We start from the raw sequence: 13070 nt of genomic DNA, 5'->3' as shown, positions 1-13070 counted from the left end.
TATAGTAAATGAAATCATTACTGTTAAATCGTATTTATTGTCCAATTGTTTATATGAATTCTTATTCTGGATTAGTTGGAGACATACACTAGGCTATATCAGCCCCACCAAAAATATTTTTCACCAGCCGCCACTGGTAAATACTCTTAATTTAAGAAATTTTTTACTTATTTCTAGATCGTTTTTCCAGTCCAGGAAACGGGCAGCAGATCTCTTAGGTATAGACTTAGACTCTGAGGTTTGTATTAAATTCTCTAAATATATAAGGAGCACCAGGTAAACAAATGTTATTGTCTGCACAGTAGAAGTTACTGTCCTTTCCAGTAACATGTGCAGTAGCTGCTGCTTTAGCATTAGGAGGAAGTTTCTGCAGCCATAAGGGGAACACTGACAATACAAGACCTGTTGCACACAGTTACACTAGATATTACAGTTAGTAAGCTGGATCAAGATAAGATCATCATTCATCCAGGTCATAGTCATTCCAAAAAAGTTATATATAAAAAAAAACACAATCCACTGGACTGGACAAGTATGAAGACGTTTCGCTTCCCATCACTTAAAATTTTTTAATTTAAAAGGTTTTTCAACTTTTTTGTAATTACAGTTAGAGTGTCATTTGTTTACCAGATACTTCTTATGCAGGAAATAGACTGAGAGCTTTGCTGCTAATCATTTGACATAATTCAGGGCATCGACAAACTTCCTGTGTCCATATCTGCAGGTCAAGTCGCGTAGCTTCACCATAGACACAATGTCAATCTGTGTTTAACTACTAAGGACACAAATATGTGACAACAAAAACGGTGAATTTTAGAATTGAAATTAAATTCTAAAACTGAAAGTGAAAGAGTCTCAAAGCAAATAAATTTAATTTCTTGACATTTATTTTCTGAATGTTTTCATTTAGCATACTCACAGATTCACTATAGGAAATTAAAATCCTGTTTCTTATTGCACAAGTCTCTCATCATACTTATTTTTGGGTACAAAGGAGGACTGCTTCACCTTTTTTAATTTGTCTTTACACTCTTTATTGTTTGTTTTTTCATACAGCAGCGATATTGAAACGGATCCAGAGCTTCCTAGATATAGGAATGTAGCATTCCCTTACAGATAAACGGTAGACAGATAAAAAAAAAATAAAAGTAGTTTCTCTGCATCAACAGGAGTCACTGAAAGTGGTTCAAGCATGAAGTTTAGTTCTCCATTTAGAGGATCCATTAAAATTGAAGGAAAGACCCAAAAGGATGGAGAAAGAAACTATGCATCTGGGAATATTTTAGAATTTACATGGATGGATGACTTTTGACAATTTCCAGTGGTATTACTACATGATTATATATCCAGGTGCTCTGAAAACATGCTGCACTGGAAAAAATCGAAATCTAGACAAGTTATTTTTTCTTAAAATAAGTGCATTTGTTCTTGTATTGAGGAGGTAAAAGAAACATTTTGCTAATCGAACAATATAATTTAGACTTAAAATAAGAAAACACAAATGCATTGTCTTATTTCAAGTACGTTTTATATAATTTTCGTATTATAAGAGTAAAAATACTCATTCCTTTGGCAAACTATCTCATTTACCTACTGAAATTAAGGGTGAATACATGAATTTAAGACATTTTTACTTATTTCTAGATTGTTTTTCCAGTGTGCATTTAGCTTCTCTTTGCTTCTGTTAGTGAAACTGCTAAGAAGAAAATGCATGCAGCATCAACAAAATCAGCAAAGTAGTTGTGGGCCTCAGGAGGTCAGGGAGCGTTGCCACGCCTCATTCCCTGGAGGACCAGATCAAGGAAAAGATACAGGAGCATAAATACTTTGACAGGAAGCTGAATTGGAGCAGGAACGCTGTAGCTCTGAACAGGAAGGAGCTGAGCCGCCTCCTTTTCCTGTGAAGGTTTTCGTCAGCATCTGAGGCACTGAGGATGTTTTCATGATACTGGGAAGACCGTTGCTGTTTGTCCAAACTGTTCTTCAAGCTGATAAAAGAAAAACATAGAATAAACTAAACCAGAAAGCTGCTGGGGCTTCAGGGTGCGGCAGGACGAGTTGCTCGCAGCTGCAAAAAGAAAGGACATTGTCCAAACTCGTCTCCGTCAGGCACTTATTCTTAATGGTTATAAGGATTCAATGTTCTACTCTAAGACAGTGGATCTTTTGTTGCTTTTAGGCCTCAAAAGGAACAGTTTGTTCCTCATGGTAAATGGTTTTGTTGCTTTAAAGAAACTGGTTCAACTGGTTTGACCTGTTCAGGATAAGACCCTCTGGCTTATCACTGGTCAGTTTATCACTGCAGGACATGAGGCGGCTCTGAATGTCCTCTAAAATATTCTCTTTATAAGAAAATAACACGAGGCAGATAAATCTTGAAAACAAGTGTTTCAGCAATTTACTAGGTAGTTTTTGGTAGATATACAGGTTTAAATCCATAAATATTCTACAAAAAATACGATAAAAGATCCCCCTGCATAAAATCTTTTTAGTTAACATTAAAAAAAAAATCACAAAAGAGCAAAATAAGCTTTAAATATTAATTTATTATCCAGAAATGTACAATTGTAGGGTTCAAATCCACACAAAGAACACTTTTGTTTTAAGTACAGTTATGGACTACAGCAGAAAAGAAAGACAATTTTTACATAAAATTGGACTCTTTTTAAACAAAAGTAATAAAATAAATTGTTATATAATCAAAAAAAGACAACATGTAGAGATGTTGTACATAGCATCAAACTAGAGCGTATCTGACGTGTTTTTTTTAACAGCACAATTTGATAATGGTTTAATAATCAAAGTAAAACACTGAAGTGTTCTGTTTAGTTGGTAAAGTTTGTAAAAGTAAAACATGTTGCAGAAAATACAAAAACTGACATTTTTATCATATTTTCACTAGAGTGTAAAATATTGAATTATTCTAAAAAGAAACACCTTTATTAAAACCTCTATCTGGTGGAGCTAACTTAGTAGCATGCTATGCTAACATGCTATTGCTTACGTTTTACTACAAAAAACTTTTTTTGACCTAAATGTGTTTATGTGGATATGTAAAAACTGCTTCAATAAACAAAATACAGCTTTATATAAATTTGACCAAGCTCACCAAATAACAAGAATAATGTAGTTTACATTGTTTATGTTTAGCATGCTAATAGGCTAATATTGCCAAGTTATTTCTAAGAAAAGAACAGAACAAAATTAATATATTTAAGGTTTTTAATTATTTTTTAATCTTTATGTTTTCCTTCCAGGCAGATATACTACTATTAGTAAATAATTATGCTTTGTAAAGATATGCATACATTATTCAATACAATGTTAAAATCTCCAAATTAAAAAACTTTGAAAATGGATTCAAATATGAAGTGGGAAAGCAGTAATATTCTCCCCTAACCCAACATATAATTCAATGTGGATGCCCTCATAAAACTAAGTGATAGTGGCAATAAAAAGGATAAACAATACGGATGATTTGTCTGTCAGTTAATTACTTTTACAACACTCTATTAATGAATATGAGTTTGAAGGCACAATATGCAAAGAAACATGTTTTTATTAGCTGTTGAATTACTATTACTCAATGGTTAACTTGGTCACAAACTATACCAATCCAAACGCTTTTGAAAGGTGGACCTGGAAGACAGTAAGGCTGGTTTTCATAGGTCTGTCTGAGATCCGCACTGCAAAAAATCTAAATCTAGATAAGTCATTTTTTTCTTAAAATAAGTGCATTTGTTCTTGAATTGAGGAGGTAAGAGAGACATTCTGCCAATGGAACAAGACAATTTACACTTAAAATAAGAAAACACAATTGCATTCTCTTATTTCAAGTGCATATTATCTAATTATCTTATTTTAAGAGTAAAATTACTCATTCCATTGGTAAACTATCTTCATTTACCTACTCAAATTAAGAGTGAATACACTTAATTTAGGAATTTTTTACCTATTCTACTTCGTTTTTGCAGTGCGCGTTTCAACATTAGAGATAACTTATCCCTGTTTTTCTTCTGAGACAATCATACATTCGCTTCAACAGTTCATCTTTTGGTCAATAGGTGCTTATAAGTTCTTTAATAGTTATATTTTAAATAACTGAGACCAGCATTTCTTTTGACTTCCTTTATAAGCAACTCAGTACCAACACAGGTACTTAGAAACCACAATCTCACTAAAGGATGATAACTGCACTAAATAAAACTGGACAAGTTTAAAAGTCCATCAGAGTGCCTGGATATATGTTGATAAAAAATTAGAAGATTACAAGAGAGTGTAGGTACTTTGAAGAACAATATAAAGAAATTGTAGATCAAATAACCTTATAAGCACTACATGATACAGTCAATACTTTCTTTGGAACTTAACAGGTATGTTTCCTGAAACTTTATTAGAAACTGGAAAACAATTCTCTGTATGATAGGGTCCGTTATATGAGGGAAACAAATAAGAAACACAAAAGCAGATAATATATAATGGGAAAGTTACAGATAGCATTTTGTAATTGGGTAAAATAAGGGTTTCTAGTAAGTTCTAGGTAAGATTTACCTCATAACTTTTGGGAAGGTTCATAGTAACATCTTGGCAAACACCTTCTTTAGGTTCCACTAAAATATTTGATGCTTTCCTGGTATATATCTGGTCAATTTCTAGTTGAAGGTACTTTCTAGGAAAGTTCCAAGAACATTTAAGACAGTGCTTGGTAAGTTTCAGAAAAGTCCATTGGCGATAAATGGTGAGTTTTAGGTAAGTACTTAATACTTTTAATAAATAACCTTGTAAGTTACAGTAAAGCCTACAAGGAAGTACCTTGTATGTTGTGCTCAAGTTCCAGGACAGTAACTGTTAAGTTCAAGGCTAATAACTTGGAAGTTCAATGAATTTACCAGATTTTTCAGGAATTCTCCCATAAAAATCAAAGGATACTTTCTTTGGATCACCTCATAGTCCCGAAAATATCCAAAGACAGTGCCTAGTAAATTACAGGAATGTTTAAGGCCAGTAACTGGTAATTCCCCAAAAATATCTAGTAGTGTCTAGGAATGTCCTCGTTAACCTCCTGGAAAGTTTCCATGGAAGTACCTGGTGGGTTTTAGTGAAGTGCCTGGTTACTTCCAAGTACATTCCAGGCCAGTACCTTTAAAATTAATAAAAAATGACAGGCTGGTTACTGGTAAGTTCCAGAAAGTGCCAGTGATTATTTTATTTTATGAACTTCAGAAGTTACTGGAAAGCCTTTAGGGATGTTTCTTCAAGGTTCTGAGGAGAGTTGAGGCCAGTATGTATTCAGTTTCAATCAAGTACCAACTAGTTTCCATAAATGTCCAATTGAAGTTCCTGGAAAGCTTTCATGGAAGTACACAAGAGAGACACGTAAAGAACACTCTAGGACAGTTCCTGGTAAATTCCAGGAAACTCCCAAGTCAACAACTAGCATGTTTCAATAAAGTACATGATAGATAGCTAAAGGAAGTTTGGGAAAGTACGTGATAAGTTCCAGCCAGGGCATATTAAAGTTCAGGAAAGTTATTCTGTATTATGTAGTGCTATCAAAAGGTTTGCATGGTCCTATAGGAGAGCAAAACCCCTTGTAGAAATACGCTGCATACCAATGCACAACAGTCAAACCTGTACTGTGATACAAGAGGTAACATCAGAACACCTTAGAACATGATGTCTACAGAGTAAAGTTATGTCCTCAGGGATCCAGCCGCTGAGAATGATGAAGACCTACAGTAAAACTAAGAATATTAAACAAAGGACAACAAAGTAAAGCTAAGATATTTACTGCAAATAAAGTAAACAGTAAAGAAATGGAAGAAACAGTTTAGTGTTTTTTTTTCTGTCTTGTCAGCACAGTGGTTCTCAAACCACTCATCTAGAACTCTAACACCTTCAATTAATACGATAATGATGGGTTTACAGTGATCTGGTACATTAATGGTGATACAGAAATGAAGACGAGAGGCACAGAGTGATAATGGCAGGCGAGAACCTGCATGTTGCTGCCTGTAGTCTTTTGCACAGCTGTGAAGTCCTGATATCTCCATGTTGTCTGACAAAAATATAGGTGCCTCCTCACTGGAAGGAAAAAAAAATGCACATTTCATGTTATATATTAAATACCTTATGGGAAAAATAAAAATGGCAAAGCAGTTACTAAATTTCACACATATCTTCCCATCTGCCAAACCCCAAAGACTCCTATCTCATAACTGGACATGTAATTTGCATCATTAAATTTTGGTTATCATTTGTTGGTGTTACTTTTCACACTTAAATTATTGACTGCTATGTTTTCTGTAAGGAATTATTGCAAATAATTTGAATTAATTAAGTCAAAACCCCAAAATAAATAGTTTTCATTAACCTATGTACAATGTCGCCCCCTAGTGGTTCATATTTCTGGTTTCCACATCTCCCTGCTTTTGGATGACTTCCTCAACGTTTGTTTTCTTTCACACAGCTCCTGGGTATCAGTTCAGTTATTTTTTTAAAGTGTAGTTTTAAAATGAAGATAACTTTATGTTTCTGAAATCTTTCTAGTCAGATTAATGCATTTTCTGCATTGTGTAGAAAAAATAATATATTCATTTGACATTTTTAAATGGATCATGTTTCTTAGAGATCATTAAGTTGTTTTTTAATTTGCAGAAGCAGATTTTTGTTGGTTAATAACAGCTTTTAGCTATTCAGAATTAAAAAATGCTACCTTTCATATGTAAACCCCACCTTGGCTTGGCTTTAAATGTCTAACTTAAACCTTAATCAATACGCCATGGTATAAGGACAGTATAGGAGAAGTAGGATGAGTATAAAAGACAAATTTTGGGCTAAATTTCCTCTTTGCATCTATTTTCCATTTGTTGGTTTCCATAGTGTTCAGCCTTCGCCTCTGAGATTAGATTAACAGGAAAGTCTGCAGGGTTCCCAAAGAGCCGGATTGCTTAACATGGCCTGTAAAACATATAAACCCAAATGAGGATTTAAGGGTTATGTAAGAAAAAAGATTTTCAGAAAAAAAAAAGAGAATTCCCGCAGGTTTTCTCAGGCTGGAGGCAGACCGAGAGTAGAAAGGGTAAAAAAAAAGGAGCTGAGTCACAGAAGGGTGGAGGTCACAGGACGATGAAGACAGCAAGACTTTCTGGTCCCCTGAAGCCACCACCATCAAAGGAGAACGTCTTTGAATTACGAGACAAATTGCATGACCGTGATAAGAAGGAAGATAACGTCATGTCTTTAACAGTAACATCGCTCAGCTCAAGGGGTCATGAGTCACCGAGTGTAATCTACATGCTTCTATTTTTGTCCCAGAATGCCATCGGATGAAAGGAAAAACCGAGTCCCCAGAAGACCCTCAGTGTCTCCGTTTTAAGAGAGAAGAGAAATAAAAGTGAATGGTTGTAATATTTGATATAATGCTTACATTTTATGGACGCTGCAACACAAAGGAGTGATCAGCTCCAGCTGGGTCGCCTGGGGGAGTCTGTGTGAGGCTGAAAATGTATCAAGGCCACATTTTGTAAAGATAAAAACTGACTTAGAATGTAGGTAAAGAGGTTGGGCAGTTTTAAAGGAGTTGGTGACAGTCTGTCTGCTAGTTTCACAAATTAAAGAGACAACGGAAAAGTTTACAACCCCTAAGAAATAAGAGAATGACTCCTGCATGGCAAAAACAATCTAGAAAATAAGTAAAAGTGTCTTGAATTAAGTGTATTTACCCTTAATTTGAGTAGGTAAATAAGATGATCTGCCAATGGAATTAGCATTTTTACTCTTAAAACAAGATTATTAGATAATATGCACTTGAAATAAATGTAAATTGTCTTGATCCATTGGCAAAGAGTCTCACTTACCTCCTAAATTCAAGAACAAACACACTTAATTTAAGAAAAATTGACTTATCTAGATTTCAATTTTTCCAGTGTGGGTTTTGAGTCTGTTTAGCCTAAAACACAATAATTATAATATCATATTTTTTATCATCTAGAACAGGAAAATCAATTGATTTATATATTTATTTATTTTTAAACAAGCAGATTTCATGTTTTTAAGCTCGATTTTCAGAAATCCAAGTGAAAAACAAATTCCAAATAAGTCACAAAAACTATTCAAGTTATGCTTCTTTTCTTTCATTAAACAACCAAAAATTTTATCCACCTGTGTAGTTATGCTAAGTGGAAGAAAAACTATGAAGCAATCTGAGACAAAGTGGATTAAGAGGGACAAAACTGACGGAAAAATGTTAATCTTCTTCTAATCTGCATTTATGCAACTAATATTTGTGTAAATCAAATTATGTTAGCGGTCTACAATAAAACCTTGGCCCTTAAGTGTGAATGATTGATCCTTATTATTGACAGCAATGGCAGGTAAATGATTAAAGTTATAAAACTGAAAGCTCTGCCCTTCAGTGAAATAGTTCCTTTTTTAGTTTAGTTTTCTCCCCAAACTAAACCTTATTCGTTCAACATAGTTCAACATTGTTAAAAAGCTGCAGAAACATCTGAATATAATTGTTTTTATTTTATGGTGTCAATTCTACTGAAATATGTATTTGTAGATTTTACTTAACCCCTTTATAGGGCAATCAGTGAAATACTTTGAAAATCTAAATTTCAAGTCAATAGTGTTATTGGAATCCAGGACTAGACCTTACTACCTTTGTAACATTAAAATATATATATATTGTGATGGAAGAAATTAATGTCAATGTAATAACAGAGTTGGCAAGTTGGCGTTTCTTGTAAATAACAAGAAACGCCAACTTGCCCCAAAATATTAAAAAAAATTTACAAAAGTCCTTCTATAAGAAATTCATGAAAAAAACCCTCTGATAGTAAAAGAAACACTTTTTTTTTTTTGGTGGAACATAACCTTAGAGGCATAAATGCTGATACTGGCACTTACATTTTTTAGTTTATAAACCTAAATATAATTGTTAGCTAGGATTATTATCTTTTTAACTTTACTTTTTAACTTTTGAATTAGATTTTTACCTTTATTTTCTTGACTTGGTGATTTTTTTAAAACTTGATTTACAGTAGGTAATATATTATTAAAGGGATCGTCTAATTGGTCTAATGCCAAAATAAGACATAGCAGTATCTGTGCTGAATGGCTGGATATAGATCTTGTGCACCTAGACCTCACTAAGGACTCCATTTTTAAGGGGTATTCAAGTGATCAAAAAAACAGTAATTTTCCCTATAAAGGGTTAATATTACAGCCTCAGATTGAACATAACTGAGAGCTGTGGATGAACATTAAGGTTTGTTTGTGTTTAATGATCCTAACTAAATTAACATCTGTTGGATAATGTCTCCCACTCCATGCATGAAGCTGGTGCTGAACTGGACAGCTCCTTCAGTGACAGACAGCTGCACCTTAAATGCACCAGGGAGCGTTATCACAGATCCTTCCTCCCAGCAGCTGGAAGACTTTATAACCATCACCGTTTCCAACAACCTCAATAATTTGTTCCATTCATGCTGATTTTGCACACTTTCTTAGTCAGTTAAAGAACACGCTGCTGTCTTTTTGCACATCTCTGATGTTGCTGCTATTTTCAAACATCCATTAACGTATATTGGTTATTTATTGTACAGGTGCACAGTTTTATATCATTAAAACACTTTATAGTACAGTGTTTTATTGTTTATCTTTCAACTCTTCACTATTATGTTATTCTTATGCATTTTTCTTAGGTCTACATTTGTGTGCATTTTTTTGTATAATCTTTTTGCAGCTGTAAACACCAGAATTTCACCATTGTTAGACAATAAGGGGATTTTCTATTCTAAACTGAGAGCTGTGGATGAACATTAAGGTTTGTTTGCGTTGAATGCTGATATGAATCTTGCTCTTTTTTATGTGATTTTACTCTGTTAAGAAGAATTATGACCCAATGCACAACAGAATATTGCAAAAGTTTTTTCTACCTTTACTTTTTTTTCACACGTCTCTCTGTTAGAGCCTGAAATGTGGTTAGAGAGCAGGGTGTTTGTGACCTGGAGAGATTAAACTCAGATTGCTCTCTCAGTGTGGCGACCCATTTCTCCGTAAGGGGACCGACTAAAGAAAGACCTTCCCACTGTGGGACAATAAAGGGAGATTTCCCTGAACTTTGGTGGGCTCTATTTCATAGGCCAAATAAAAGTTATTCCGATTTGTAGAGAGAAATCTGAAAGGTTGTTCGTTTTTTATTTCATTCTTTTCCAAAAAAATGTTTTCATGTCCCAAAATGAAATAGAATCAGCCGTCCCCAGAAGTCAGCTTATGACTAAACAGAGTCCAGCTGTGTGTAACTTAGCCTCAGTGTTAATGCAGCTGTTCTCTGAAGGGCTCAGAGGTTTTGTTGGAGAACAATGCTGAACAAACAGCCTCATGAAGACCAAGGAACCCAGCAGAGAAATGACAGAGAAGGCTCTGGGCGTTCTATAAAATGCGCATGAACAGCTGAAGAGCTGCAAAGGCATGGCTGTTCATCTAAACTGACAGGCTGGAGAAAGAGAGCAGGAGTCAGAGAAGAATCCCACACTCCAAATATGACCTAGGAGATGCTTTTTGCAATTCGCCACAAACCGTGTGGGAAACTGAACAGGTGTGTTCTCACAGCTGAGGCCAAATTGTCGTTTTTTTGGGAAACACAAAGTCTGAACACACCACCAACATGAAGCACGGAGGAGGCAGCATCATGATGTGGGGGGAGCTGCTTTTAAACAGGGACAGTATGCGAAACTAGATGGAGCTTCCTTCAGGGGATGGAGATTACATTTCCTAAACTTACCATAAACATGCTGCCAGAGATACATTTAGTTTACAGATCAGAACTGAACAGAAAAAAAAAACTCGCAAAGATTGTAACTGCGGTTTATATTTAGCAAGTCTATTTATACTTATTTGCCCTTAATTTTTCTTCATGGTTTCCGTATGAAGCAGTTATGTTCTGTTTTATCAAAATGGGCGTCCCTTGGTTTGTTTAGGGTCATTTCTCAAAGTTTTATGATTGACATTTAGTCCTTTAACCATAACTTTAATTATTATATATATATATTTAATATTTTAAATAATACATATAAAGGTTATTAATGTTGTTACTATTATTTTTATAATTATAATCATTATCACCCCTAACTTCATGCTTTTAACTCCCTTATAATACCAGTTTTTTATTTAAACAAAGCAGTCAGAATTGCTTTTGCACCGACTATCCTTTATAGATTAGCTGCAACAAGGCCACAAATTTCTCTTTGTGATCATTTATGACATAAAATCCCAAGAAAATGCACACAGAGTTCTGGTTTTAATGCATCAGGTGGAAAGATTCAAGTTTATGAATGTTTTTGAAAGACGCTACAGATTCTAAAACAGATTCTTTTTTACTACCTGCTTTTATCATGTTTTAATCTTTACTTGCTTTTGTTTTTTCCTTCTATTTTATTGTTTAATTAAGAGGATTTTGAATTATCTTTGTAATGAATTGTGCTCTACAAATAAACTTGTTGATATAGAGTTTATAATCAGTAAAGAACTAGGTAATATTTTGCAGGTGGTTGTGAATAAAATACTTTCGTACCAAGTAAACATCCAGGTCAGAGTCTGATTGGCTTCTGCTGAGAGACGGCAGAGGATCATCCAGAGCTAAGGTTGAACTGGAGTCGCGGCGATCTTCACTGGAATATATTAATGCAGGACAGTCAATATGCATAATAGTTCACCTTACAGTTTCAACACTTTAGATCTAAAGAGATAAATCTATGCATTATTTTTTTAAATATGATTGAATTCTACAAAAATGAACAAATCGGAAAATACTAAACTGGTGTTTTTATCTAAGTTATCATTAAATTGAAGCGCATCAGCTAAATTAAACAGTCTTCTGTCTAATCAGGAAACCAGATGAAAGTTTTTTCCATTCCTGTTAAAAATAACCGGTGGTGAAGATGCAGGATTTACGACACGAGCAAAGTACCTGTTTTCAGTGTACTCTCCATCGATTTGGATGGATCCAGTCAGAGCAGATTTCGGTAGAAGATCTGGATGTTTGGAGGAACTATAAACTGTCAAAACATGAAACTGCAAATTAGAAAGGAGGGAAACAAAAATAATAATATATATATATTACTGGTTAAAGTTCATCTTACAGTTCCCATCCAGGTTATCCATGCTTTGAGCCTTCTTCTCCTCTTTCTTCTCCTTCTGTATGGATAGAAACTCCTGAGAAGCTGATTTGCCTGCATGGAGGGAACTCCTTTTCCTCCTCGAAGATGCGCCTCTTATAGCTGATATAAAGACAGATTGAACTCATGAAATCTAAGCCGACTCCTAATGCAGAGTAAAGAAATAAAGAATCTTAATAAAAGGTAACCGTACGGTGAAGCTTCTTGAATACAGTCGTGCCCATGAATTTTAAAAACCTATCTGCATAGAAGCCGGGCCTGTGGACCGATACTGTGTCCTATAATGGAGCAAAGAAAACGTCAGAAAGACGCATGATTTAACTCGGCAAATAAAATACAAGCAAAGGTTTGCGAACGGACCCCATCGTGTACAAGAGCCTTCCAGGAATGTTCCACTTTCTTGATGAACCTGAAAAATAGCAGAAAAAGACCAAAACATCACAATCCAAAATATTCACAACTTGTAAGAATTTTTTTTTTTTGCATGACTGAGATTATTGTTTTTTTAAGGTACTTTTCATAATCATATGAAAGAGCTGAAACCAATAGATCTATGGTATAAACTGTGGGCAGAATATCCTTCTTTCTGCAACACAGACCAAGTTCGTCGCCTTTCTGTCTTTTGCTAAAAAATATAAAATTTTTGCATCAAGGCCAACCAGTTTATGCAGCTTTAAACACTCCTGGTCTGATCCTCAACCATGAAGAGACATGAGCCTGAATTATTCAAAGAAAAAGATTTAAATAAACTAAATCACAAAGCTTGGCTTTTATCTTATGACTGTGGGATATTTTTTCTATGGAGGACCTGATCTGTCAGGTCTCCTGTCTGTGTGTTTGTGTTTTGTGTTTGTCTCCCTTCCTCCACCAGGAGGCGCCTGGTTC

At 34.6% G+C, this 13070-nt stretch overlaps 1 protein-coding gene across 2 annotated transcripts in view; it reads right to left on the bottom strand.

The window, feature by feature from the left end:
- Positions 1-4162: 4162 nt before the first annotated feature.
- pip5k1b (phosphatidylinositol-4-phosphate 5-kinase, type I, beta) overlaps positions 4163-13070 on the bottom strand; it is a 37419-nt gene continuing 28511 nt past the window's right edge. The window contains exons 9-15 of one of the 2 annotated variants that reach the window (XM_015373170.1): positions 12546-12594; positions 12379-12463; positions 12150-12287; positions 11978-12065; positions 11582-11678; positions 7430-7499; positions 4163-6084 (exon numbers count right to left, since the gene is read on the bottom strand). In XM_015373170.1, coding sequence (XP_015228656.1) covers positions 7461-7499; positions 11582-11678; positions 11978-12065; positions 12150-12287; positions 12379-12463; positions 12546-12594 — 496 coding nt within the window. In that variant the 3' untranslated portion in view covers positions 4163-6084; positions 7430-7460. The remainder of the gene's footprint in view (positions 6085-7429; positions 7500-11581; positions 11679-11977; positions 12066-12149; positions 12288-12378; positions 12464-12545; positions 12595-13070) is intronic. The other variant, XM_015373171.1, reaches the window with a different exon arrangement.

The sequence above is a fragment of the Cyprinodon variegatus genome, unplaced genomic scaffold, assembly GCF_000732505.1.
Source record: "Cyprinodon variegatus isolate N-32 unplaced genomic scaffold, C_variegatus-1.0 Scaffold82, whole genome shotgun sequence".
Taxonomy (NCBI): Eukaryota; Metazoa; Chordata; class Actinopteri; order Cyprinodontiformes; family Cyprinodontidae; genus Cyprinodon; species Cyprinodon variegatus.
This window is presented reverse-complemented; position numbering and strand designations above follow the sequence as displayed.